This window comes from Somniosus microcephalus, chromosome 20 (assembly GCF_052327205.1).
Source record: "Somniosus microcephalus isolate GS21.2 chromosome 20, FLI_Smic_1.0, whole genome shotgun sequence".
Taxonomy (NCBI): Eukaryota; Metazoa; Chordata; class Chondrichthyes; order Squaliformes; family Somniosidae; genus Somniosus; species Somniosus microcephalus.
In genome coordinates, this window is record NC_141006.1 from 70,591,717 (window position 1) to 70,619,318 (window position 27,602).

At 45.2% G+C, this 27,602-nt stretch overlaps 1 protein-coding gene across 1 annotated transcript; it reads right to left on the reverse strand.

Moving 5' to 3' along the window:
• Positions 1–9,753: 9,753 nt before the first annotated feature.
• Positions 9,754–23,797, reverse strand: fam167b (family with sequence similarity 167 member B). Its single transcript, XM_085962952.1, has 2 exons — positions 23,423–23,797; positions 9,754–14,655 (listed from the first exon to the last, which is right to left on the reverse strand). The coding sequence occupies exons 1-2, from the start codon at positions 23,750–23,752 to the stop codon at positions 14,392–14,394; spliced, it is 594 nt and encodes a 197-aa protein (XP_085819078.1). The 5' UTR covers positions 23,753–23,797; the 3' UTR covers positions 9,754–14,391.
• Between the last annotated feature and the right edge of the window lie 3,805 nt (positions 23,798–27,602).

The window sequence follows — 27,602 nt, forward strand, 5'->3', positions numbered from 1 at the left end:
ATAGGAGCAGGTGTAGGCCATTCAGCCCTCGAGCCTGCTCCGCCATTCAATGAGATCATGGCTGATCATCCAAATTCAGTACCAGGTCCCTGCCTTTTCCCCATATCCCTTGATCCCTTTAGTCTTAAGAAATATATCCAACTCCTTCTTGAATATATTTAATGAACTGGCCGCCACCGCCTTCTGTGGGAGAGAATTCCACAGGTTCACCACTCTCTGGGTGAAGAAATTCCTCCTCATCTCTGTCCTAAATGGCTTACCCCTTATCCTTAGACTGTGACCCCTGGTTCTGGACTCCCCGGCCATCAGGAACATCCTTCCTGCATCTAGTCTGTCTAGTCCTGTTAGAATTTTATAAGTTTCAATGAGATCCCCTCTCATTCTTCTAAACTCCTGCGAGTATAAGCCCAATCGACCCAATCACTCCTCATACGTCATTCCTTCCATCCCAGGTATCAGCCTGGTGAATCTTCGCTGCACTCCCTCCATGGCAAGAACATCCTTCCTCAGATAAGGTGACCAAAACTGCACACAATACTCAAATGTGATAAAGAGCCCATCATGATGATAATTCCAAAATGGGTGTGTTGTTAGTGAGAACAGTGTGCAATGGAACTCCTGCCTGTCTTCAGACTTCAGCTTTGGCCTCTCTCAGACTGTCTCCTCCCTATCCTCTCCTTGCAACCAGATATGTCTCTCCTAATCTTTGCCATGCCTATGTAACTTGAATTACCTCTGTGTCTATTTGTGTGTGATCCACACCCATTACTTCTATCTCCTTTTTTTCTTTGCTCTTGACCTCTCTTGGGCTCTTCTCTTCTCCCCTTCCTGTTACCAAACCATGCCACCTTTCATTCCTCCCCTCTCAGGCACTTTGCCCTCCCAATCCCTACCCTCAAATCATCACTGCCTTCTTATTCACCTTGGTAAGATCATAACTACCTTCTGTATCTCTCTCTGCATCCTCCAAAGGACCATTCGAAGCCCCCATCACTGCCTCCTTACGAGCAACACCAAATGCCTCGACCTCCTCTCTTGCCAACTCTCCCGCTGGGGGATAATCTCGCCAACCTCCTTCCTAACCCGCGTACCCTACCCCCACCTCCCTTCTCAACAGGCAAAAAACTTGCTAGCCTTTAACGCCCACGTTAAACAGGTGGACTTAGTGCTGGGCATGGGCGCCAAAGGAATCCAGGGAAATCGAGGGCTGCAGCCTAATGCCTTAAATGCCATTGATTTTCAATATCTAATAAAGGTCTTGCACATTCTGTCTGAAAGCAAACAAGACTTGCAACAAACCAGCTATGGGATTTTGCAAGGCGCACATCACAAGCAAGAAGCTAGCAAATTCAGCAACTCTGGACTTTGAGATCCACGTGCACCCAATGCCTGTCGGTGGAAATTGTCCACTGGAATTTTTATGCTCTGGTTCGCAACACCTAATGACTCAACGGAATGGCTTCCAGCAGTCTATGTGCAAGATCGAAGACCAGACTGCGAGGCTGATTTGTGGCAAAAGGAGGCAGTGAGGGAGGGCTCTGTCTTTTATACCAGCTGGAGGGGCAGCCAGCCTCATGGCAGGTGCGTCTTGTTCCCAAAGCCCATTATCTGACTTCCTGGATTGAGCAGTTCCTTGATCAATAAACCTGATATGCAGCAATGGACTTGGGCATCGAGAACATTAAGATGGCTGATATAGTGTAAACTGTCACGTCCTGTGTAAAAGGAAAGGAAGGAAAGACTTGCATTTATATAGCACCTTTCACGACCACCGGACATCTCAAAGCGCTTTACAGCCAATGAAGTACTTTTTTGAAGTGTAGTCACTGCTGTAATGTAGGAAATGTGGCAGCCAATTTGCGCACAGCAAGATCCCACAAACAGCAATATAAGAAAACTACTAGGCACTTGGTCTGAGTGTTAAACAAAGCTTTAATCAACTGTTTTTCAACATGGGGATCTAGTTGTGTCCTTCACTAGTTCCTGTTAAAGAATGTCCTGAGCAAGCTGGGCCCATGCCCGAGTATTTATACTCTCCCTGGACAGCACCACCAGCAGGCCGCCCAGTATTATTACATAAGTCATTTCCACATGAATGACAAGATTCATGTCAGTAATAATGACCAGATAATCTGTTTTAGTGATGTTGATTGAGGGATAAATATTGGCCAGGACACCAGGGATAACTTCCATGCTCTTCTTCGAAATAGTGCCATAGGATCTTTTACGTCCACCTGAGGGGGTTTAACATCTCATCCGAACGACAGCACCTCCGACAGTGCAGCACTCCCTCAGTACTGCACTCGAGTGTCAGCCTGGATATTTCGTGCTCAAGTCTCTGGAGTGGGACTTGATCCCACAGCGTTCTGACTCAGAGGCGTGGGTGCTGCCCGCTGATCCACAGCTGACACTCAAGGTACTTTTGTGAAGTACCTTTCACCACACTGAAGGCAGATGTCCTTCATAATGGTGCGGAAACTCTGAGGCTTGGGACAACAGCTGCTGGAAGTCTCTACCTGGAGAGTGGATAAGAGGGGAAGTACACATATATCCATGTTAGATAACTGGGCATGTCCCCACTGGAGTAGAGTATGTGCTCCATATCAAGCAAACAAAAACTCTACCTGTGAGGATGGGTTTCCCCGGTGTCAGACATGTGGCTGACAGAAACAAAAGCAAATGATTTTGCCCCACCGGTGACTACGTTCTGAATGAAACTGGTGCCAGATTATGATGCACATATATGTCATGTTGTAAAATACACACTCTCAAACCCAACACTCTCCCCACCCACATTCCGTGCCCACAGTTACACACCCCTCCCACACATTTGCAGTGTCTCTCTTATTTTCAAAGAAATAGGTTGCACAATGTTCCAGGCCTGCGAGTCAAGCTGTACAAATGTCAGAGTAATAAATGGGGAAACCGATTCATATATCCCTGAATCATGATGTAGTGAGCAGGGTTAGAAAGGTAAGAGAGTAACTAATCTAATTAAGTATATATCTCAAATTGCCCCGTCGACTGTTTTGTTGACCATCATAAACCATGATATGTTCTTTTATTCCTGGTCGCGAGCCCACATTTACACACAGCACCCTGCACGCCTCCCAGTTAGTGGTTTAATATGGTGGGTGTAGTGATGCCTGTAATCTGAGGTTTTCTAACATTCTTATCTTGTAAAGCTACTTTGTACAGCTCAGATTTTCCTGCTTATAATTTTTTGTTAAATCTTGGACCATTCTGTCATTCTACGAACCAGTGACAGTTCAGTAGGATTTTTCTTTAACTTTAACAGAGGAAAATATACTCCACGGCGGATAGGATGTCCAAAATTTGTTTTTCTGTGAAGTTCTGAAGTTGAATTAAGAAATGTACAGAACAAATTAAATAATTCTGAATTCATAGCATCCCCGGACTAATGCAGGGAAATGTATTTGATCTTTTTTTTTCTAGAAATGCTACTCCAAAATCGCAAATTGGTTCCTTCTCATATACGGAGAATGGACAATAAATATCAGCCGGAAGGTAAAACAGGCTGTCGATTCTCGATCGCCCATTTTGCACAATCGCTTTCCACCCCAAAGACTTTGCAGAGCGAAAATGTAGAATTTAACATAGTTGCGGTTCGTGCGTGCTCACTAATTTTTACACTTAAAATATTTATGAACAGCTTCAAAAATGTGATCATATTCTTGGTGAGCATTCGACAAATGATAGGCCTCTTTAGTTCCCCTAAAACAGTAGGTAGAATAACATAATGACCTTGTCACTGAGCATAGGGATTCGTGTTGTTTGGTGTACGTCCACACTTGCATTGAAGAGCTACACTAAAGGCTATGTTGCTGTTTGAATCATCCTGAGGCAATAGCAACAGGTTCCCAAAGCAGCCCAAATTTGGATTGGTACGTAGCTTTTGAACAGCAATATCAAATCTAAATCTTTTACACAACTTGAGGTAAAGTTTGACTTTGTGCGATAGTGTAAAACAAAAAAAGACTTGCATTTATCTAGCGTCTTTCACAGCCACCAGATGTCCCAAAGCGCTTTAGTGATGTTGGTTGAGGGATAAATATTGGTCCCAGGACACCGGGGAGAATTCTCCTGCTCTTCTTCAAAATTGTGCCATGGGATCTTTTACATCCACCTGAGAGAGCAGACGGGGCCTCGGTTTAACATCTCTTCCGAAAGACAGCACCTCCGACAGTGCAGCACTCCATGGGAGTGTCAGCCTAAATTTTTGTGCTGAAGTTTCTGGAGTGGGACTTGAACCCACAATCATTCTGACACAGAGGTGAGAGTGCTGCCCACTGAGCCACAGCTGACACTGTAGGTAACAAAGCAGCTCGTTTCACATCATAGAAATTTACGGCACAGAAGGAAGCCATTTGACCCATTGTGTCTGACATCTCTTCCCCATTTTTATTTCCATTGGCTTTCATTGTTGACTCACTATCGCCCGATTTACGTTATCGCACAGTCAAGATCTACCGTCTTTACTGTAAGAGAGTTTGGAGGATCGGGACTTGCTGGCTCTCATATCTGCCACTGTACAGTGAAAGAAGGAATCCAATGTCACTTTTATATTTTTATTAAAGGTAAACTTTGATATTATCTAGAAAACATACATCACAAAAAGTGAAGGATGAACATCTCTTGATTGACAGTCAACAATTGTAGGAGTAAAAATTGGTTCTTGCAACGCCTGATTTCCGGGTGGAAAACGGGACCAAAAAGGACAAATTTTAGGATGCAACGTCCCACGCCCAATCAGCACCTGCATTTCGAGCGCCGCCCTATTAGTGTTTGCAGCTTTGCAGGCATCTGCCTAAAGCAAGCGTCAAGCCCCTTGCATATGTTGATTAGAGGCCTAATGACTGTCAAAGGACTCCTCTGTAAAATTTGATCAGTATGAGCAGAGCAGGCCTACACCGCTCAGAATTCTTCATCAGCCCCTGAGGCCGGCAATGAATGGTATTGTGATATCTTGAGACACAGCATATATACACAACAGCACAACATGGCTTCCGGTAAGAACTGTACTGCACGTGGCTTTATTATTATATACATCAGTAGTCCACCAGGTGGCTGTATTACACTTCTCCCTCCTTACTGAAGACGTTAATCATAGCAACTAATCATTGTGCATGACTTGCATGGTATACACAACTCTTGGTATACATTTCTCAAATGGAACCCATTTTATGTTTCCAAATTCTACTATAGAATTCTGTACACAAACAAAAGATATGAACTTATTTTCCATATTTACAGATTAAACTTAACCACTGGTTTTCTGTTTCGAAGAGGGTACCTTCTTTCTTGAACAGAACTTTCAGATCTTCTTGTAGGATTTTGACTCATTTGAGGCTGAGTCTGTGGAGAATTTTTCTCCAAGGGCTGACCTTGATCTACATTTTCACTCTCTACACGGTTTGTCTGCCTGACTCAGGTTCAGACTTAAATTCTGACTTTGTCTTGGACTTGTTTCTGGTAAGTCTGATGTAGGATTTGCTACTGGTACTCTACTTGTAATAAGACTATCTGACTCATCAGAATAAATTGAATCATCTCAGCTTTCAACTCCTTCTACATCTGTGAACAAACCTAACCTTTCCATGATCAAAATTCTTGACCAAACATGTGCGAGGGCCACATATCTTCACTACTCTTCCTGGTAACCACTTTAACCATTTATGGTGATGGTTCTTCACTCTAACCTTCTGGTTCAACTTCACACTTCTCTCTCTAACCCTATCTTTATCATGATTCTCTTTATGCCTTGATTGTTTCTCTTCTCCGGACTGTGCCAAGTTTGGCTTTAACAACAAGAACCTGGTTCGTGGCTGTCGTTTGAGAAACAACTCTGCTGGTTTTCTACCAGTAGTGGTATGAGGAGTATTCCAAGAGGTAATCAGAAAATTTGCCAGTTTGTGGTCCAACGACAACTGATGTTTCTTTGGCTTTGGATCCAACATTTGTTTGACGAGGGCATGTTTGACAATTTGTACAGTGCTCTCTGCTGCACCATTTGAAGCAGGGTGGTATGGTGGCACTTTGGTATGTTTCACACTGTTTCTGCTCATGAACTGTGTGAATTCTTCTGAACAAAATTGCGGCCCATTATCGGACACAATTTCTTCTGGGAGGCCGTATGAAGAAAACAATCTTCGCAAATTGTCTAGTGTTTTGCTTGTTGTTATTATCCACATCGGAAACACCTCTACCCACTTTGAGTGACTATCACTATGAACAATTGCTGTCCTTCTAGCTCAGCAAAATCTACATGTAACCTTTACCACACTCTGGGAGGCCATTTCCATGGCTGTAATGGTACTGATGGTGGTTTCTTGCTCACTGATTGGCATGTTGTACACTGACTGACTATGTACTCTATCTCTTTATCTAAACCTGGCCACCATAAGTAACTGCATGCAAAGCTCTTGGTCAAGCACATTTCCAGGTGCTGGTCATGAAGATCTCATAACAATTTAGACCTGAACCTATTTGGGATAACTCCCTACATGATACAATCTTTTTCCACTGACAATTTATTCCTACGAATGAAGTATGGATGGATATCTTCCTCTGATACCTGGTTTGGCCATCCATTTGCTATGTAATCATACACCTTTGACATAATTGGGTCACGTTTGGTTGCCCTACCAACCTCTTCAGCTGTGACTGGCAGCTCATCAATGTATGAGAAATAGAACACTTCCTCCTTATTGGGTGTAACTTGTGATGGGATGGCAACCTGGACATAGCATCAGCATTACTGTGATCAGCTGATCTTCATACGTATACGCTGATAAAAATCAAAGCCCATCTCTGCATTCGGGCTGCAGCTAAGGTTGGAACTGGGGACTTTGGATGGAGGATTGCTGTCAGGGGCTTATGGTCAGTAACTATGGTAAACTTACGATCAAACAAGTATTTGTAAAACGGCTAGACCCCAAAAATCAATGACAAAGCTTCCCTTTCGATCTGCGCATAATTCCGTTCACTGGCACTGAGAGTGCATGAAGCAAAAGCAATTGGTCTCTCCTCCCCACTCTCTAGTACATGAGAGATCACTGCCCCAACTCCGTACGGAGAGGCATCACACACTAGCTTGATCTCCTTCGACACTAACACGAAAAATCTCATTCCAATCCAGCTTCAGTGATCCCAACCAATTGTTAGTGTCTAAGGAGATCAAGCTAACATGGTACTCTCTACTAACTGGCTTTTACACTCTTTGAATGCTGTGTCGCATTCTTTTGATCACTTCCAAGGGACCTGTTTTCTCAACAGTTCATTCAGTGGATGTAACAATGTAGCCAAGTTTGGGAGGAACTTTCTGTAATAATTCAAAAGACCCAAAAATGATCAAAGTTCAGAGACATTCTCGGGAGTGGGTGAATTTCTGATTGCATCCAGCTTTCCCTTGGTTGGATGTAAACCATCTTTGTCTACTCTGTGCCCTAAGTACTCCACTGAGTTTTGAAACAACTCACATTTGTGAGCTGTTACTCGTACGCCGTGCTTCTCTAGTCGTTTGAGCACTTCATTCAACACCTCATCATGGATTTGCCTGTTTGGTGCTGAAATGAGTATGTCATTCAAATAACACACTACCCCTTCAATCCCTTGCAAAATTTGGTTCAACACCCCCTGTAATATGTCAGGGCGGAAGACACTCCAAATGGTAGCCTATTGAACTGATATAGGCCTCGGTGAATATTTATAGTCAAGCATCACTTGGACTCTTCATATAACTCAAGTTGTAGGTAGGCGTTTGTTAGATCTAACTTCATAAAGATCTGGCCACCTGTCAGCGTTGTGAACAAATCTTCCACATTTGGCAATCTACTGGGTAGATTGCACTCTAGATTCTGGTTTACAGTTACCTTATAATCTCCACACAACCTTACCTTACCAACTGACTTAGGTACAACAACAATGGGTGTAGCCCAATTACTCAGATCTACCTTAGAGATAATGTTCTCAGTTTCTAGTCTTTTGAGTTCTTGCTCAACTTTCTCCTTGAGTGCGTATGGTACGGGACATGACCTGCAGTAAACTGGTCTTGCGTCCTTCTGCACTCTGACACTCACCTTGAAGTCTTGGATCGGACCGCCCGTTTCGCTGAACACCTTCAGGTACTGCTTGATGACATCATCTTTCGATGCAAATTTTGCTTCCACACGAAAAATCTCATTCCAATCCAGCTTCAGTGATCCCAACCAATTTCTACCTATCAAGGCAGGCTTGTCTCCTGCCACTACTATGAGAGGCAAGCTCTGACACTGATCCTTGTATTTCACTGGTATGGTAACACTTCCTACTACAGGGATTTGCTCTCCTGAGTAGCCTCGCAGCTCTACCTTCGATTTCTCTCGTCGATAATCACACAACTTGTCGCAATATAGTGATTCTGGTCCTACGCTCACGGATGCACCAGTGTCAATTTCCATGGGAATCCTGGTTCCTGCGACATCTACTTGGATGACGATACCTTGCGAATCGCTTAGATACCTTCGTGCTCTTGATGACATGAATCTCCAGAAACTCCTCGTCCTGCTTCTTCTCTTCAACAGTATATAATGTCCGGCGAGTTCTACTTCTAGCATTGACAGTCGGTCTACTCTTCTGTTGGCATGCCTTTGCAAGATGCCCAGTTTTCTTGCAGTAGAAACACTCTGCCTTCACATATGGACAGCTTTGAGCGATGTGTTGTCCCAGGCACCGACAGCACGACTTCAATGCACTGGGGATAACTCCCCTGCTCTTCTTCGAAATAGTCAAATTTTTTGTCTTTTAATATTCCTGTGAAGCTCCTTGGGACGTTTTACTACGTTAAAGGCGCTATATAAATACAAGTTGTTGTTGTTGTTACCTTGGCCAGTTGCTGAGGCCTTGGGGCCCAACTGCCTTTTATTTTTAGCCTGCAGCTGATTCACCTCGGTTGTCTGATGACTGGAAATGGCGTGGAACTCTCGGGAGTATCGGTCGGCCATATCCATCGACAGAGCTGTCTGACAAGCTAAGTCAAAAGTCAAGTTAGGGGTTATCAACAATTTACTTCTGATACGTTCAATTTTCAACCCACAAAGTGCTTACGCAAAGCTCGATACTGAAAGTTTCCGAAATGACAGTGAATGTAGCTTTAAAAAAGCTATCCAATGTGCTCACTGATACCCTGTCATTTAATTGATCACGTGTTCCAAAACGATAACTTTCAGCAATTTCCAGGGGCTTAGGACTCTAGTGCCATTCTAACTTGGTTAGGATCTCCTTCAGTGGTGTGTCCTTTGGCTTGGCGGGAACAAGCACATTTTTCAGGGTTTCATACACCTCGGAGCCTGCTTCAGTCAAAAAAGTAGCCGGTTTCATTTCTAAAATCGCCCGGTTACGGTTTACATCATTGGGAACTTCGACGATACTATTCGCAGTGAAAAACATTTCTAGCCGCTCCACGTGCGCTCCGAAAGTCTCTCGGTCACGATGGAACTCACCCAGGCGCCCTATTATTCCCATAGGCGCGGCCATCTGGACTCTGGCAACATTGACAGTTCAGCCATGTGTGCTCGAAATTTACCTCGGATTTTTAAGTTTTCTGCAAAATGAAGAACCTCTAACAGTTCCTCCATCGGTTGGCAGGATTATCCTCCAACAAAAATTTAAACTAGGGAATCCACAATCGCATCCTCATTGCCAATTCTGTGATATTGTGAGACACAGCATATATACACAACAGCACAACATGGCTTCTGTAAGAACTGTACTGCACATGGCTTTATTATTATATACATCAGTAGTCCACCAGGTGGCTCTATTACAGGTATGTTTTTAAAACATTTTAGTGGAGCCAGGTGGAGGAGGAGTGTTCCACCCAACTCTACAGTCATCACAATCATGCCCCCACCCTACCGCCCCACCCTACCGCCCCACCCCACTGCCCTCACCCCAACCTGCTCCAACCACCTCCTGGGACCTACCTTCACGCTGCTGCTGGCTAGGCAAGCAGCCCAAATTCAGCATTTGCAGTATACAATCTTCCTGTAAAGGCATGACTCATGGCGATAGCTTGCACGTAAAATGTCAATGAAGCCCAAAGCCCAATTTCGGGCCATCCCTGAGCCTCCCGGTTGGGGCGTGTGAGGCCTGCACAAATTTCTATCCCATATCGTCATTGAACACACTCTCATGTGTCAGCCATGGCCCAGTGGACAGCACTCTTGCCTCTGAGTCAGAAAGCTGTGGGTTCAAGTCCCACTCCAGAGACTTGAGCACAAATATCTAGGCTGACACTCCCAGTGCAGTACTGAGGGAGTGCTGCACGGTCGGAGGTGCCGTCTTTCAGATGAGACGTTAAACCGAGGCCCCGTCTGCTCTCTCAAGTGGGCGTAAAAGATCCCACGGCACTATTTTGAAGAAGAGCAGGGGAGTTCTCCCCGGTGTCCTGGCCAATATTTATCCCTCAACCAACATCACTAAAACAGATTATCTGGTCATTATCACATTGCTGTTTGTGGGAGCTTGCTGTGCGCAAATTGGCTGCTGCGTTTCCTACATTCCAACAGTGACAGCACTTCAAAAAGTACTTCATTAGCTGTAAAGCGCTTTGGGACGTCCAGGTGGTCATGAAAGGCGCTATAGAAATGCAAATCTTTCTCTCTCATCTGGGATATTCACTGTCCTTGGTTCCAGACGTTTACAGTGAAGACTCACTGTCACCTGTGCCAGCACTGTATGAAGCTATAATGTAATTCCAGCCTTTTCAAGTCTACAGCGCAGTGGTAGATATCATACAGAAAATTATGCTTCAGAGATTACAGTGTTTGTTGTGGAAATCATTGCAATTAGTTTGGTTAGAACTTGGAATGAATTGTGTGAATAACATTTTATTATAATTAAAATGAAGGAATTATAAAAAACAACATTAGAAGGCTTTACGGTGACAATCTAGGAGGCTACATGGGACACAGACAGTGTGGGGGGGTGGGGTGGGGGGGGGAGGGGGTGTGAACTTCCGCTGGGGTTTTTCCACTCACCTGCCGTGACTTTGGCGGAGGAGCCGTGGAAACCCTGGAAAAATAGCGGATGAGCGGGAGAACCCCTGCAGAAATCCGCCATCATAGAATGAACAGTTGGTTCAGTGGGTGAACAGATTGCCCCATGCCTTGTGTATGAGGGAATCTATTAATGGCCAAAGCATAACAAATGTATTAGGCATACCGTCAAGCAAAGTGCTGGAAATGCAACAATAAGCGCCAATGTGGAACTCCGCATGACTTTTTATAATCGCTACAATACCTTTCACTTGGAAAATGTTACACCAGTTGATGAAGCCCCAAGGCAATTTGTAATATTAACTTGTTCTTTCAATTTGTCTCCCTTTCATGGGCTCTTGTTATCACGTAGGCCTTTGCCTGGTGCACGACTTCTCCACAGCTTCCATTCCAACGTAGTAATTGGTTTCGAACCAAGTCATAAACTTCTCCTTTTAAGAAAAGGTGTTCCAAGAATGCAATCTGTTGGCTGTCCCGGCCAACTTGCATTTATATAGCGCCGTTAACATAGGCAAGCGACCCAAGGCGCTTCACAAGAGCGTAATCAGGCAAAAATTAACATCCGAGTCAAAGGAGGGCTGAGTAAAAGATTGGTCAGAAAAGTTAACTTTTAAGGAGGGTCTTAAAGAAGTGGAGAGGCAGAGCGGTTTAGAGACGGCAAGGTTTTAAGAGATGCAAATGAAGGTAACAGAAGAGGTCTATGTTTGTAGTTTCACTGTGGTGGGAGATCGATTCCTTAAACTTACAATCACTATTGAACAAAAATAGTATCTAAAGGTGAAGCAGTAAGAGTGGATCCTGTTCATGGACAGGGGAAGCAAATGAAGGCGAGAGTCGCGATGTGTTAAGTGCGAGTACACCAGAATGGGATTTGAAGCTAAATTTTCAGCGATGAAATAGTATTGGCATTATGTGTAGTGAAATCTGCAATTCAGGGCACCCTGCCCTGAAAAGTGAACAAAAACATTGCACGCAAAATGAAATATGATCAAATAAAGTGGACATTTTTTTTTGAAAAAGATCGCATCAAAACTGTAGAACCAATGCAGGATGGGGCTTTTGTTGTTAAAATTCCTCCAATCTGGGAGCGCCCGCTATCCGGGAGGGTGGGAGTGGAAATGGAACTTGGCTAGGCCTAGTTGTGCCCTTGTTGCCCCATCAGACCTCCTGTGGGTTTTGGAGACAGGCTCATAATGTGCCCACCCATTTGTGACAGGCGTATTATGACCCCATGCAAATGAGGAAAATGCCACGTAGTTTCTTCATTTACACTCTTAGCCACGCTGGGCACTAAGGACGCTTATGCAGCCTCGCACCCAGTGTTGCTGGAGGCAGCAGAGGCAGTTACATGTTGAGTGGTCTGGGTTGTGCACTCAGCTGGCGAGTACAGTGGGGATTCCAATGCAGAAATGCTGCCTTTCAAAAAAAAACAGGCCAGATTTTTTTAATTTTTCAATTTCTTACCGCCAGCACCATTGTGCTGTGACTGGGCTGTGGCAGCAACGTTCCTGAGGTGGGCACCCCAGTTGTGCTGTTACTGGTTCAGCTCATACTGTATCTGGGTCTCTATCTGACGCAGAATGAAGTGTTTTATGACATAATTTTATTAGATTTGAGGCATTTTTAAAAGTTTATAAGTGCATTAAAATCAGGGCTCCAGTGACAGTGTGGAGTCCAAGTTGGTTTATTAGCATTTAGCCTTACGTGACCTTATTTCTATTTTAAAGGAGAATAAAAATGCAGATAATTTTAATTGTCTCTGTTAAGGGCAGTGGGTGGTTCAGGATCCATGTATATGTATAGAATATTCTCCCAGATTTAGATGATTTTATGCTACGTGTGTTGATCATGTGCAAGATGATGGCACTGGGGAATTGAATTCCTCCCCCCACCACACCCCCTTCTTTCTACTCACTAACAACATCAAACACTCCTCGGTGGTCCTCTGGAACAGGCTGCCGTCTCATGCGGTGGACGCCGATTCGCTGAATCCCTTCGAGTGAGAGCTGGACCTGTTTCGGGCTGGGGTGGAAATCACCTCTTACAGAAGGTCGGCACTGCAGAGAATTCAGGGCCGGAGTGATCTCCTGGACTAGTTTCGATCGCCTAGATGGGTCGGAGAGGAATTTCCCAGATTTTTTTTCCCAAATTGGCCTGGGTTTTTTATCTGATTTTTTGCATCTTCCAGGAGATCACACGGTTTCGGGTGGGGCGGAGCGTGTATATATTGTGATACACAAGGTGTCGCAATCGTGTGGGACAGGCAGGATGGACCAGAGGGTCTTTACCTGTCCGTCATTGTATGTATGGTCGTATGTGTAGCACAAAAAACAGATAGGAGGAAAAATTGGGTTGGTTTGCGCTTCTCATTAGCGCTCCTGGGGGCGCTAACGGGGCACAAATTCTCTAGCGCCCGGGCGCGGTGCCGCTAACGCCTCCCGCAAAATTCAGCGAGAGGATAGCAACGGCGGTAGCCGGTGGCGCCCCGCGCCATCGCCGTGCGTAGAGCCCCGCTTGCGCCCCGGCCGCAAACTTCCCTTGCGCCTCCTGACCTATCGCCACACGATATGTGCGACAGGATCAAGGGACGGTTTGGCAGCGGCGGCGGCGCAAGTTAAAGGGCAGGTGTCGGGCGGCCATTTTTATTTTGGCCGATTGCCAGCATCTGCCCCCTTTTGCTTTTGTATGCAGGGTGCCAGCCGCGATCGCTCAGCCCGGCGCTCCTCTTGGGTGCGGGGTTGTTTTCCCGGCACCTCGCTCCACGGTGGTCCAGCAGGGCCCCGGTGCGTGCCGCGCTAGGCCCCTCCCCTTTAATCAGGGGAGGGAGGCCTGCAATGACGCGGCGCTACGTGCCGACGCACGTGGCGCAGCTGCTCGTAGCGCCACGATATTCAGTAGTAGCGCCCCAGGAAGGAGGTGGAGCACTTTCCCGTACCGCCCCACGTTCTGCTTGGGGCGCTACTACTGAATTTACGGCGGGGGGGGCGCTAACTTTTTCATGCCCCAAAATGGGCGCCACCCAATTTTTCCCCCATAAAATGCAAAACTCCAGCAACATTACCCTGACAGCATGCCTCATCTGCAGCTTCACCAAACAGTGCACCCACCAGTTCCTCACTGCCTGGGACCCATGAGGCTGTCCAAATTCATCCAACAGGCAAGAAAATACTTTTAAATCTGAGCTGGGTTGAAACCAGACTCCGGCATTGATCAGAGGGCACAATGTTGTAACACACAATCCCCTCACAGCAAGGCATTGACCAAAAAAAAAAAATCTACCACTCATTTAAAAAAAAAATTAGTAGTCTAGCTGGTGAAGTGGTTCAGCGTTAGATCAGGAGAGCGAGAACCTTCTGCAATTAATGTTCATTTTAGTCACCCCGATGTGTTTGAGCGGTGTGGAAAGACTGAACACGGCTTTCAGGGGAATGTCACAGAGTAGGTCGGACTCCTCTTCGCATTCCTCCAGCTCGTACTTCACATCATCCAACATCTCCTTGTGCTGGTGGCAGGCCTGCTCCACCTTTAGTCTGTGAATCTCTCTCCTCAGGCAGATGAGCTTTCGGGCGAGCTGGTGATCCAAAGACTGCATCTCTCTCTGAAAGAATAAAGCGAATCAATCAATAATTACCAATATAAAAAAGTGACATGAATCAGTCATTTATGAAAGAAAGACTTATGAAATAATACTGAGTGGCCTGCGGGTGGCGCTGTCCAGGGAGAGTATAACTACTCGGGCACGGGCCCAGCTTGCGCAGGACATTCTTAACAGGAACTAGTGAAGGACACAACTAGACCTCCATGTTGTAAAACAGTTGATTAAAGCTTTGTTTAACGCTTAGACCAAGTGCCTAGTAGTTTTCTTACATCAAAAAGTACTTACCTTTAAGAAACAAAGGCAAACTGAATGAATAAAATATTAAAATTATTTAATCTAGAAGATGGTTCCATGTACTGTTAATTTAGTCAAAACCAGGATAATATTTAATATTCTTCTTCTTAGGCAGTCCCTCGGAACCGAGGATGACTTGCTTCCACATTAAAAATGAGTTCTCAGGTGACTGATGAGTCCAATGCGGGACCTACAGTCTCTGTCACAGGTGGGGCAGACGGTGGTTGAAGGGGCGTGTGGGTGGGGTGCTTGGGTTGACGTGCGCTCCTTGCGCTGCCTGCGCTTGGCTTCCGCTTGCTCCCGGCGAAGTGACTCGAGGTGCTCGGCGCCTTCCCGGATGCTTCTCCTCTGCTTTGTGCGGTCTTGGGCCAGGGATTCCCAGGTGTCGATGCGGATGTTACACTTTTTCAAGGAGGCTTTGAGGGTGTCCTTGAAGCGTTTCCTCTGCCCACCTGGGGCTCTCTTGCCGTGCCAGAGCTCCGAGTAGAGCGCTTGTTTTGGGAGTCTCGTATCGGGCATGCGGACAATGTGACCCGTCGAACGTGGTCAAAGCTTCAATGCTGGGGATGTTGGCCTGAGCAAGAACACTGACAGTGCGCCTATCCTGCCAATGGATTTGCAGGATCTTGCGGCAATGTTGGTGGTACCTCTCCAGTGTTTTGAGGTGCCTGCTATACATGTAATATTTAATATAATCTTTTGGAAACATACACAATCATAAAGGTAAAATTATATACACAATGAAAAAAATATATAGCATATTAAAGAGAAGTATAACCTGTGGTGTAGCGTAACACCACCCCTTATGATCAGAAAATGGAGGGTAGATTTCCCAGTCCACCCACCACACGTGTGGATAAGTAAAGCAATCCACTCTCACTGTGGACCAACTAGCTCGCCACAGGCAAGGCCTTGGAGTATCTACCCGAGAGTCTACTCACACTCTCCAAGGGAAGTACAGTGCAAATACAAAACACATTCAGTGCCAAATACACCATTTTACAAGTCGGTGGATTTCAGCACAAAACACAGTCTCAGGCTGTCACATTAATACGGAAATCCTATTAAAAATGACAAGGTGCATGACACATCATTGGGTGTGGACACAATTAACACTGACAGTCTCACTGGGATTGTTGACATAGGATTTTTGAATCGAAAGATGATAGGACATGCCGATCTTAATAATGCATAGATAGATTTCTAGCTGCGAGACACTGTGTAATAAGAGTACATATTCCGCCAGTACATCAAAGGTCATCGACCTGAAACGTTGACTCTGTTTCTCTCTCCGCAGATGCTGCCTGACCCGCTGAGTGTTTCCAGCATTGTGCCAGTTATCAGTAGGCAACAGCATCATCAGAAGGACTAATGAGTGTTATAAATCTCATCATCATAAAGAAACGACTCATGAAATAACACTGGATGGCCAGCTGGTGGCGCCATCCAAGGAGTATAAATACTCGGGCGTGGGCCCAGCTTGTCAGGGACATTTTGTAAGACAGGAACTAGTGAAGTACAACTAGACCTCCATGTTCTGAAACAAGTTGATTAAAGCCTTGTTTTATACTCAAACCAAGTGTGTAGTGAGTTTTATTACGTCAAAGAGATTGTAAAATTAGGAAATGATGTGGGATTTTGTACAGGTTCGCACCATCAGGGGGTATCTGTGATCCACTGTTGGAATCATTGGATTTTAAAGCACAGGAGACCATTTGGTTCCATTTCACCTGTGCTGGCTCTCTGAAAGTGCCACTTAGTCCCATTCTCCTGCTCTTACCCCAGACCCTTTAAAATTTAGATTTTTTTTTAATAGTTATCCCACTTTCCTTTTAAAAGGTGTTGGAGTTTCTGCATCCAGCACTGTTTCTGGTAGGGCCTTCTACGTCCTAACAAGTCTGCATAAAGAAAAATTCTCCTACAGCAGCAACAATGACAACTTGCATTTATAGGGTGCCTTTAAAATAAGTAAACATCCCAAGCTGCTTCACAGGAGCTTAATCAGACAACAACTGACAATGAGGCAAAGAAGGAGATATTAGGACTGGTGGCCAAAGGCTGGGTTAAAGGGATTGGTTTTAAGGAGTGCCTTAAAGGAGGAGATATTGTACCCCCCCAATATTCATGTCCAGATCATAGAAACATAGAAGATAGGAGCAGGAGTAGGCCATTCGGCCCTTCGAGCCTGCTCCGCCATTCAATGAGATCATGGCTGATCATCCAAATTCAGTACCCTGTCCCTGCCTTCTCCCCATATCCCTTGATCCCTTTAGCCTTAAGAAATATATCCAACTCCTTCTTGAATATATTTAATGAACTGGCCTCCACCGCCCTCTGTGGTAGAGAATTCCACAGGTTCACCACTCTCTGGGTGAAGAAATTCCTCCTCATTTCAGTCCTAAATGGCTTACCTCTTATCCTTAGACTATGACCCCTGGTTCTGGACTCCCCAGCCATCAGAAACATCCTTCCTGCATCTAGTCTGTCCAGGCCTGACAGAATTTTATAGGTTTCGATGAGATCCCCTCTCAATCTTCTAAACTCCAGTGAGTATAAGCCCAATCGACACAATCTCTCCTCATACGTCATTCCTGCCATCCCAGGTATCAGCCTGGTGAATCTTCGCTGCACTCCTTCCATGACAAGAACGTCCTTCCTCAGATAAGGCTACCAAAACTGCACACAATACTCAAGGTGCAGTCTCACCAAGGCTCTGTACAACTGCAGCAAGACATCCTTGTTCCTGTACTCGAACCCTCTTGCTACGAAGGCCAACATACCATTTGCCTTCTTAACTACCTGCTGCACCTGTATGCTTACCTTCAGCGACTGGTGCACAAGAACACCCAGGTCTCTTTGCACTTCCCCTTCTCCCAATCTATTGCCATTCAAAAAATAATCTGCCTTCCTGTTTTTGCCACCAAAGTGGATAACCTCACATTTATCCACATTATAGTGCATTTGCCATGTTTCTGCCCAATCACCCAACCTGCAGGTTGAGAAGATCAATGATCCTAACACTGATCCCTGGATACACCACTGTTTATATCCCTCCATTCCGGAAAATATCTTTTAACCATTGTGTCAGCCGTGGCTCGGGTTTGTAGCAGTCTCGCCTCGGAGTCAGATGTTTGTGGGTTCATGTTTCATTCCAGAGACTTGAGCACAAAATTGAAGGCGACACTCCAGTGCAAAACTCGGAGTGCTGCACCGTCGGAGGGGCCGTCTTTCAGATGAGATGTTAAACTGAACTCCTGTGGGTCCTCTCAGGTGGACGTAAAAAATCCCATAGCACTATTTTGAAGAAGAGCAGCGGAGTTCTACAGAGGATTACATTGGATATATGGCACAGAAACAGGCCATTCGGCCCAACTATTCCATGCTGGCATTTATGCACCACTCGAGCCTCCTCCCGTCTTTCCTCATCTAACAATATCAGCATATCCTTCTATTCCCTTCTCCCTCATATGCTTGTCCAGCCTCCCTAGATATAGTATAGATGCTTCAACCACTCCCTGTGGTAGCGAGTTCCACATTCTCACCACTCGCTGGGTAAAGAAGTTTCTTCTGAATTCGCTATTGGATTTCTTGGTGACTATCTTATATTGATGGCCTCTAGTTTTGCTCTTCCCCACAAGTGGAAACACTCTCTGTATCCACTCTATCAAAACCTTTCATAATTTTAAAGCCCTCTATTAGGTCACCACTCAGCCTTCTTTTTTCAAGCGAAAAGAGACCCAGCCTGTTCATCCTTTCCTGATATGTATACCCTTGCATTTCTGGTATCATCCTTGTAAATTTTCTCTGCATCCTCTCCAGTGCCTCTATATCCTTTTTCTAATACGGCAACCAGAACTGTACGCAGTACTCTAAGTGTGGTCGAACCAAGGTTCGATACAGGTTTAGCATAACTTCCCTACTTTTCAATTCTATCCCTCTAGAAATAAACCCGTGTGCTTGGTTTGCTTTTTTTATGGCCTTGTTAACCTGTGCTGCAACTTTTAGTGATTTGTGTATTTGTACTCCGAGATCCCTTTGTTCCTCTACCCCACCTAGACTCTCACCCTCCAAGTAATAAGTAACCTCATTCTTCCTACCAAAATGTAATACCGTGTTGAATTTCATTTGCCAATTATATGCCCATTCTGCAAATTTATTAATGTCTTCCTGTAATTTGTTGCAGTCCTCCTCAGTATTGACTATCCTCCCTCAATTTGGTGTCATCCACAAATTTAGAAATTGTGTTTTTGATTCCAAAGTCTAAATCGTTAATATAAATTGTTAACAACAGTGGTCCCAGCACTGATCCTTGTGGAACACCACTACCCACCTTCTGCCACTGTGAATAGCTACCCTTTACTCCTACTCTCCGCTTTCTGTCTTGAAGCCAGCTAGCTACCCATTCTGCTACTTGTCCCCTGACTCCGCATTCCCTGACCTTCCGCATCTACTGCATTACCATTGTCTACTCTCTGTTACCTCTTCAAAAAATTCAATGAGGTTGGTCAAGCAAGATTTCCCTTTTGAAATCCATGCTGACTATTCATTATTATATTTTTGGCTTTAGGTGTTCTTCTATTTTCCCCTTTAGTAGGGAGTCCATTATTTTTCCTACCACCGATGTTAAGCTGACTGATCTATAGTTCCCTGGACATGTTCTATCTCCCTTCTTAAATATAGGTTTTATGTTAGCTATCCACCAGTTCTCTCCGGTGTCCTAGTCAATATTTATCCCTCAACCAACATCACTTAAAACTGATTATCTGTGCATTATCACATTGCTGTTTGTGGGAGCTTGCTGTGCGCAGATTGGCTGCCTCGCTTCCTACATTACAACAGCGACTACATTTCAGAAGTATTTCATTGGCTGTAAAGATCTGAGGTCATGAAAGGTGCTATATAAATGCAAGTCTTTCCTTTTTATTTGCTTGCTTCCATTTAGCCGACTTCCTGTCCATGCTGCCACATTCCCTTTAATGATTTTGTTTATTGAGAATACTGTGGAATAATCTAAGAAATATCAGCAACTTTTTAGTAGTGACATGATTTCTTATTCATGGCCAGAAAGTGCCGCAACGGAATGGGAGAAGGGGGAGAGAAACTGAATCTTAGGGAAAGAGCTCTACAATAAACGTCCCTCCCCCCTAACAGAGTACAGCTGTGATCACAATGTTTCTCCCGGTTTCATATTTACTCTGATCTTAACTTTATTTGCGTTCAGGTTGTTAAATTAGAACAAATATTAGCAGTCAATGCAATAAGAAGCTGCTTTCCAGGCAGTTTATATAGATGGTACATCTAGCCTACTGACCATAATCTTCCAATCCTCTTTAAATACGGGGGGTGGTACCAGAGGACTGGAGAACTGCAAATGTTACACCTTTGTTCAAAAAAGGGTGTAAAGATAAACCCAGCAACTAACTACAGGCCAGTCAGTTTAACCTCGGTAGTGGGGAAGTTTTTAGAAACGATAATCTGGGACAAAATTAACAGTCACTTGGACAAGGGTGGATTAATTAAGGAAAGTCAGCATGGATTCGTTAAAGGCAAATCGTGTTTAACTAACTTGATTGAGTTTTTTGATGAGGTAACAGAGAGGGTTGATGAGGGCAATGCGGTTGATATGAAACGACGGACACGAGATGCTGTCTGACCTGCTGAGTGTCTGCAGCATGTTCTTGGAGAGATCCGGTTTGTTTTAGCTCAGGATGGGCTGGGTACTGGGATGCCTGCCCTAGTCCGACTCTTGCACCAGCATACACGCCAACCTTCAGCATTTTATACTGATTATTGGCGTTTTTTTGGTGCTTGGTCCAAGCACAATCCAGGCCCCTCTCCTCTCAGTGCCACATCTACCATTAGAAGTGGTTCCAGCCTGTGCATATTGTTTGTAGGTAGGAAGTCTTGCGAGGGCACGAGCTCCCGCTTATATTATGTAGCAGCTGTAATCACTTGGAGCAAAATTCGATGAGGAGCAACACTGAGCGGAGTGGAACGGCGAAGGGACGATTGGACAGCTAAGAAAGGGGCTTGGGGGAGAGGGCAGAAACCAGGAGTCGGGCTTTGGGATGGGGGAGGAAGGAGAGTGCGAGTAGGGTGAAGAAATATGCCATTATGAAGTGATGGAGGAGGAAGGGTGTCGGCATGAACTGATGGGGACAGGAAATGAATGCCAGCTTGTACTGGGTGAGGAAGAAGAGTGCCGACATCAATCCGACAGGAGGAATAAGATGGCCAGTTTGTACTGGGTGAGGAAGAAGAGTGCCGACATCAATCCGACAGGAGGAATAAGATGGCCAGTTTGAACTGAGCTCAAAATTTCCCCTCCACCAGGAATTACAGACTGGGGCTCTTTTCTGTAGAAAAGAGAATACTGATAGCGGTCTCTAAAACATTGAAGGGTAGACACAGAGAAGGATATGCAGATGGGGTTAGATGAAGTAGGGTGGGAGGAGGCTCGTGTGGAGCATAAACACCGGCACGGACCAGTTGGGCTGAGAACCTGTTGCTGTGCTGTACATTCTATGTAAATCTATGTAATTCAAGCCAGTTTCAAATCATGGATTCACATCAGATTATCTGAAGGCTTTAGTATCAGGTGCACTGAATAAATGAGGGCGCACAACACAGGTGCGAGATCTGACACCCATTCTAAATACACCATCTGAGTTAATAATATGGGAGTTGGCACTCCACAGTATAATAATAATAATAATAATAATACGGTTTGAAAGATTCTGACCAGAACTTGTCAATCATGAGGAAAAATTCAACTTCAGCGGGGGGCGTGAAATTCCCGTTAAATACCCCACTACCCCACCCGATTATCCTTTCAATTAGACTCATTGGAGTGAAAATTCGGGCGGGTGTATAAGTGGGGCCTGCTCCACTACCGCCTGTTTGCGCCCCACCAAAGTTGAATTTTACCCCAATGCTTTCTTGTATTGGAAGAGGAGATAGGATTCAGTGGCAATCGGTCTTTGAACCTTTGAGATGTTAAATTAATTGAATGCAACTAGACTCAGAGCTGGAAAAGCTGCCTCTCTGAGCCAAACACAGCAGAGTTTGGACGTTTGGTGGCCATTCAATGGGCACTCAGGCTTCACCCCAACTCCTATACACCTAAAGAAACACAGTTATCATAACTCCACCCCTTCCTCTCAAAACTACCTCCTTTGCCTCCAAAGTTTGTTTTTCTTGTTTAATGGGCTGCGGGTACTGGTCGCTGTCCAGAGACTCCAGCTAAAAGGTGCAAGTGTACGGAGGTCAAACAATAATGATCAACCTCAACAGTTCGAATCATAGAAATTTACGGCACAGAAGGAGGCCATTCGGCCCATCGTGTCTGTGCCGGTCGACAAAAAGCTCTCCGGCCTAATCCCACTTTCCAGCTCTTGGTCCGTAGCCCTGTAGGTTACGGCACTTCAAGTGCATACCCAAGTACTTTTTAAATGTGATGAGGGTTTTTGCCTCTACCACCCTTTCAGGCAGTGAGCTCCAGACCCCCACCACCCTCTGGGTGAAACAAGTTCTCCTCAACTCCCCTCTAATCCTTCTACCAATGACTTTAAATCTCTGCCCCTTGGTTAATAGCCCTAGACAGCATCTGAAAGGATAAAAAGGACAAAAAAAAGTGCTCAGGTGTAAGCAGTTCAAGTGTTCAGAAGGTGCAAACACACACACAAACAGAGTCAAAAAAAATCGAACTGCCAAGTGACAGTATAACTCGGGACTCAAACCCTGACCAGACTCAGGAGTCTCCGGGGCCTTTTCTAAAACTGAAGGTGGTTTTTTTTTTTTAAAAAGAGTGTTGAGAATTCTGAAAGCTCCTGACTACTGTCCGAAAGAAATTCTCCTAGAAATTCGTCTCGGGCGGTGGCGCAACACGAGCGGTATCGGATCGGCCGCCCGTTGCACGCAGCGCCCGATATTCAGTTGCATCACAGTCAATGAATAACCGGGCGGCCACTCCGATACCGCCCGTTTTTGTTTGCGCTAATGCCCGCGACGAATTTCTACCCCAAATTTGAAAACCCAGCGGCTGTGAGCCGAGCTGCGGGGGATTGTGTGTGTGAGTGTGTGTAGAACTCGCTCCTGTCCAGGACAGTGCAAGTAGCAGCCTGCAGACTAGTCATCTCAGACTAGACGGTGTAACGCCTTCTGGATCAGTGCACAAAACAGAGATAGACTTGTAAATCACAAGGATGTGTCTGGATGGGCAGCGACAATTAGATCATTCATTTCCTACAACAGGCAGGGCATGTTAAGGCGCAGGCGGGGTTTGAGTATGGGGAGAGAGGGATATAACTGAAAAGGTTTAGCTCCTAAAATTATTATTTTTTAAACACTCAAATGCCTTCAGAAGGATTGTTAGTATCCAAGTTGGTGAATGACATTACCACTTTAACAAAAAAAATGCTTTGTCTACATCTCCCAGAGGCAGAATCAGTTAATAAGTTATCCCATGACTTACAAGTTCCTTTCTGACCCAGTCCAAGGCTTCCCCAATGTTTGCAAAGCCACAGATGCTGGTGAGAGAGATGGGGATCTTGCTGCTGTCACTCTGCCCCGGTGACAGGTTCACACAGCCGCCACTTTCGGTTCCCGGCTGAGGCTCGCTTTCTTTGCCCGCTTTCCAGGGCTGACACTCCAGCTTTTGCTTCCATTCCGCGAACGAAGGTCTCCTGGTCTGAAGTTTTAACTTCTCTGTTAGTGCTTTGACTCGGCTCAGGTCATCGTCCGACTCCGGATCAGCCTGGTCCCCGCCCCCAGCCCGGGGTTCAGGACCCAGTGAAAGAGACATCCTCACCTCCCACTGGAAACTGGCTGCTGGTGTCGGCTTTTTGCAGATTGCCAGAGTGATGATGAAGCTGAGACCGGGCTACACTTTATAGCTGCCTGTTATTATTTAACAGAGCCGCCCCTTCATCTTAAAGGGACAGGCAGAGCCACTGTGCAATGTTACCAGCACCACATATTCCCAATGTAATCAGAATCATCTTACCTTTTTTTTTCTCCATATTAAACCTACTGCTTTTCCGGAATTTGGGCCCGTCTGCCCTCTCAGGTGGACTTAAAAGATCCCATGGTCACTATTTCGAAGAAGAGCAGGGGAGTTATCTCCGGTGTCCTGGGCTAATATTTATCCCTCAACCAACATGACTAAAACAGATGATCTGGTCATTATCACATTGCTGTTTGTGGGAGCTTGCTGTGTGCAAATTGGCTACCGCGTTTCCTACATTACAATAGTGACTACACTTCAAAAAGTACCTCATTGGCTGTAAAGCACTTTGGGACATCTGGTGGCGCTATACAAATGCAATTCTTCCTTTTTATTTTCTTAATTTTTCTATTATATTTTACCAATGTTTGTCACCATTTGCACGTCACACTCAAGTCATTTATTCACTACTTGCCTCTTATGTATTTCCCTCCCTCTTTAGTTTAACAGTGTTACTGTATTTTTAGTTAAATATTGAATATTAATTTTATGTAATTTCCTTCTACAAGGAGCTGAAACCAAATGTTGTAGGAAGCATTCAATATCTACTTCCAACCTATTGTTCCACCAATTGCCCAGTTGATGCTTTATCGTCCATTTGATTTGGGGAGTTGACAGGTGAGGGATGTTCTCTTGCTGCCACTTCTCTCCCAGAGCTGTCGTCGCTCCCACAGTTTACACCCTGCCTATCTTGGCCACTACATGGATTTCGACTGAGGAAGAGTTAAGAGAAGACAAAGGAGAAATGCCTGCACATGAACGATCAGTGACAAGCGGAACCCAATCATGAACTGGGAACTGAACCGAGCCATTTTGGGTTTATTGATGAATAATGGAATCCAGCCCAGTGCCTTTTTCAAGAATGTGTTCGATGTCCTTTCTCCCGTTTTCAGAATTGCACCATCATCCCTTTTGTCATGTAATCTCTCCTGCTTTCCACCCTATCACAGACCTTCCCTTTTGTTCTTCCCCCCCCCCCTCTCCCTGCCCCTGCACTTGCTTAAAAACCTGTCACATCTCCAACTTTTTCCAGCTCTGACGAAAGGTCATCGGCCTGAAACCTTAGCGCTGTTCCTCTCTCCATGCCCTGCTGAGTATTTCCAGCATTTTATATTTTTATTTCCGATTTCCTGCATCCGCAGTATTTTGCTTTTTGCAAATGTGTGAGGTGCGCCTGGTGCTGCAAACACACACTAGGCAGTGGATTTGCTCGCTGAGCCATTAGCAGATATGATTTCTATATTAGATAACTTTAGCTTTTCTGAATGACCCCACCACCCCCCCCCCCCCCCCCACCCGCAAACTGTCAGCCTTGTCCAATTCTGAACAATGGGCTTAGATGCATATTCTGCAGCCTGCTAAAGTTGACCCTGTCTCCACTTGATAAGCCTTCACTCACTCACTGTCAGCTTCGCAGCTATTTCTGTGGAGGAGCAGGTAGAGGGAGAAAAAATTCACAGTGCTCCCAACTGATCACAGCCAAAGCCATTATGGGGACGTGATAGTTGGACTCAGTGCCGCTGCACTACCCAGGGGAAAATGATCCCGAATGTTCCTGCTCCTGATAGTCAACCAGAACAGCGTTTCCCAACTTCACACAACAATCTCAACGAGCAGCAAGTTCCCTGGAATGTACACTCCTGACCAGAGAACATTCTGTTTCTATGACAACCCTCCTTTGATCCTAGGATTATGAAAATGTTACAATGGCTGTCTGAAACACTCACATCCACGTTGACAGCGCATTCTGAAAATGATAACAGGATCTAGAAATCACTGAATAATGCAGAGCATTTGAGAGACAGCAGGCTTCTGACAGTGGCACAATGATCCTTTTCATCTGAACTTATATATAAACAGCTGTCATCAGCTTCAGGAGCTCCATCTACAATGGCAAGCAGTCAGGATCTATTATATACTCACTACAAACCTCTTGTTACAAAAAGTTGCTCTTAGCAAAAAGTCAGTTAGCAAAGGAGTTTAAATCTTAACAAGATGGATGGCTGCCAAGAAGATGTACTCTGTCAGAGGCCATTAACATCAGTTGATGGGACTTGACTATACAAGCTTATTTACTGTTTACAGAAGATACTTAACAGTAACATTCTAATATGGAATATGGAGCAAAATGCTCCATTTAATCAATTAAGCAAACACCATATGATGTAAGGAAGGTGAACCAGTGCATACAGAAAGTCTCCTTTTAATTCAGGGCTCCCATTAGTAAGGTGTTCATTAACTTACTATATTAATGGCATCTCATCCAGCACCTTAAACATTCACTCCCTCCACCACTGGCACACTGTGGCTGCAGTGTGTACCATCTACAAGATGCACTGCAGCAACTCGCCAAGGCTTCTTCGGCAGCACCTCCCAAACCCGCGACCTCTACCACCTAGAAGGACAAGGGCAGCAGGCGCATGGGAACACCACCACCTTCAAGTTCCCCTCCAAGTCACACACCATCCTGACTTAGAAGTATATCGGCCGTTCCTTCATCGTCGCTGGGTCAAAATCCTGGAACTCCCTCCCTAACAGCACTGTGGGAGCACCTTCACCACACGGACTGCAGCGGTTCAAGAAGGTGGCTCACCACCACCTTCTCAAGGGCAATTAGGGATGGGCAATAAATGCCGGCCTTGCCAGCGACGTCCACATCCCATGAACGAATAAAAAAAAGTTTACATTTTGTGGAGTTGAAAGAATTCTGACGGTTTGTAAACTGAAATGAAATACAGTTCTGCATGTGCCCATAGGATATGGAGCATACGCTCTCTCTCTGTCTCACATGCTCACACAGGATTGGAATGGGGAGGGAGATGTGCAACACATCACTGCTTTTATAAAACTCACCAAAACCACATTGTTACTTCCAAAAGGAAGAAAAGTGACCACATCCACATGCCCACGGACACTGACCATGTACACTGACCACGGAGACTGCAACCGCATCTTTCCCTACCACACTGTGACTGACCATTTCGAAACCTACAAAATTGCAATAACATGCGCAGACACTCAGAGACAGCAAAGCACCATAAATGGATCTCGTGGAAACAGCCTCAACATCACAGGACCCAGCTGTCACCCAGCCAGAGTCAATTAATAAATGTTTGATCTACATGGAGGCTTTACACTATAAATTCATCAAATTATGGGAAAGTGTTGCTGCTGGCAATGTTTTCTCTTTCTGTAAGTAATGGTAGCAGGTTATGCTATTCCCTTGTAATGTGCAATGGAATAAATCGAACACTACTTCTGTTCAGATCTCATGGTCTGGTTAGTGGAGCAAGCGGACCCTCACTATCTAAGAGGATCCCCACCACTGCAAACAGCAGAAATCTTGCCAAAACAGAACAAAACCAACCCTGTGAATTGTGCCCGCTTATATAATAAAGCATAGTGATTATGTTACTGGACTAGTAATCTTCGCCAGGAGCAAGTGGAAGCCAAGTGTAGGCAGCGCAAGGAGTGCACGTCAACCCAAGCACCCCACCCACCCGCCCCTTCAACCACCGTCTGCCCCACCTGTGACAGAGACTGTAGGTCCCACATTGGACTCATCAGTCACCTGCGAGCTCATTTTTAATGTGGAAGCAAGTCATCCTCAGTTCCGAGGGACTGCCTAAGAAGAAGAAGACGTAATCCA

Bases quoted from the DNA above. Each gene is read 5' to 3' on its own strand.
- fam167b (XM_085962952.1), bottom strand. From the start codon at position 23,752: ATGTCTCTTTCACTGGGTCCTGAACCCCGGGCTGGGGGCGGGGACCAG. The intron at 14,656-23,422 runs GTAAGTCATGGG...TTATTCTTTCAG, and splicing joins ACTGGGTCAGAAAGGAACTT to AGAGAGATGCAGTCTTTGGA.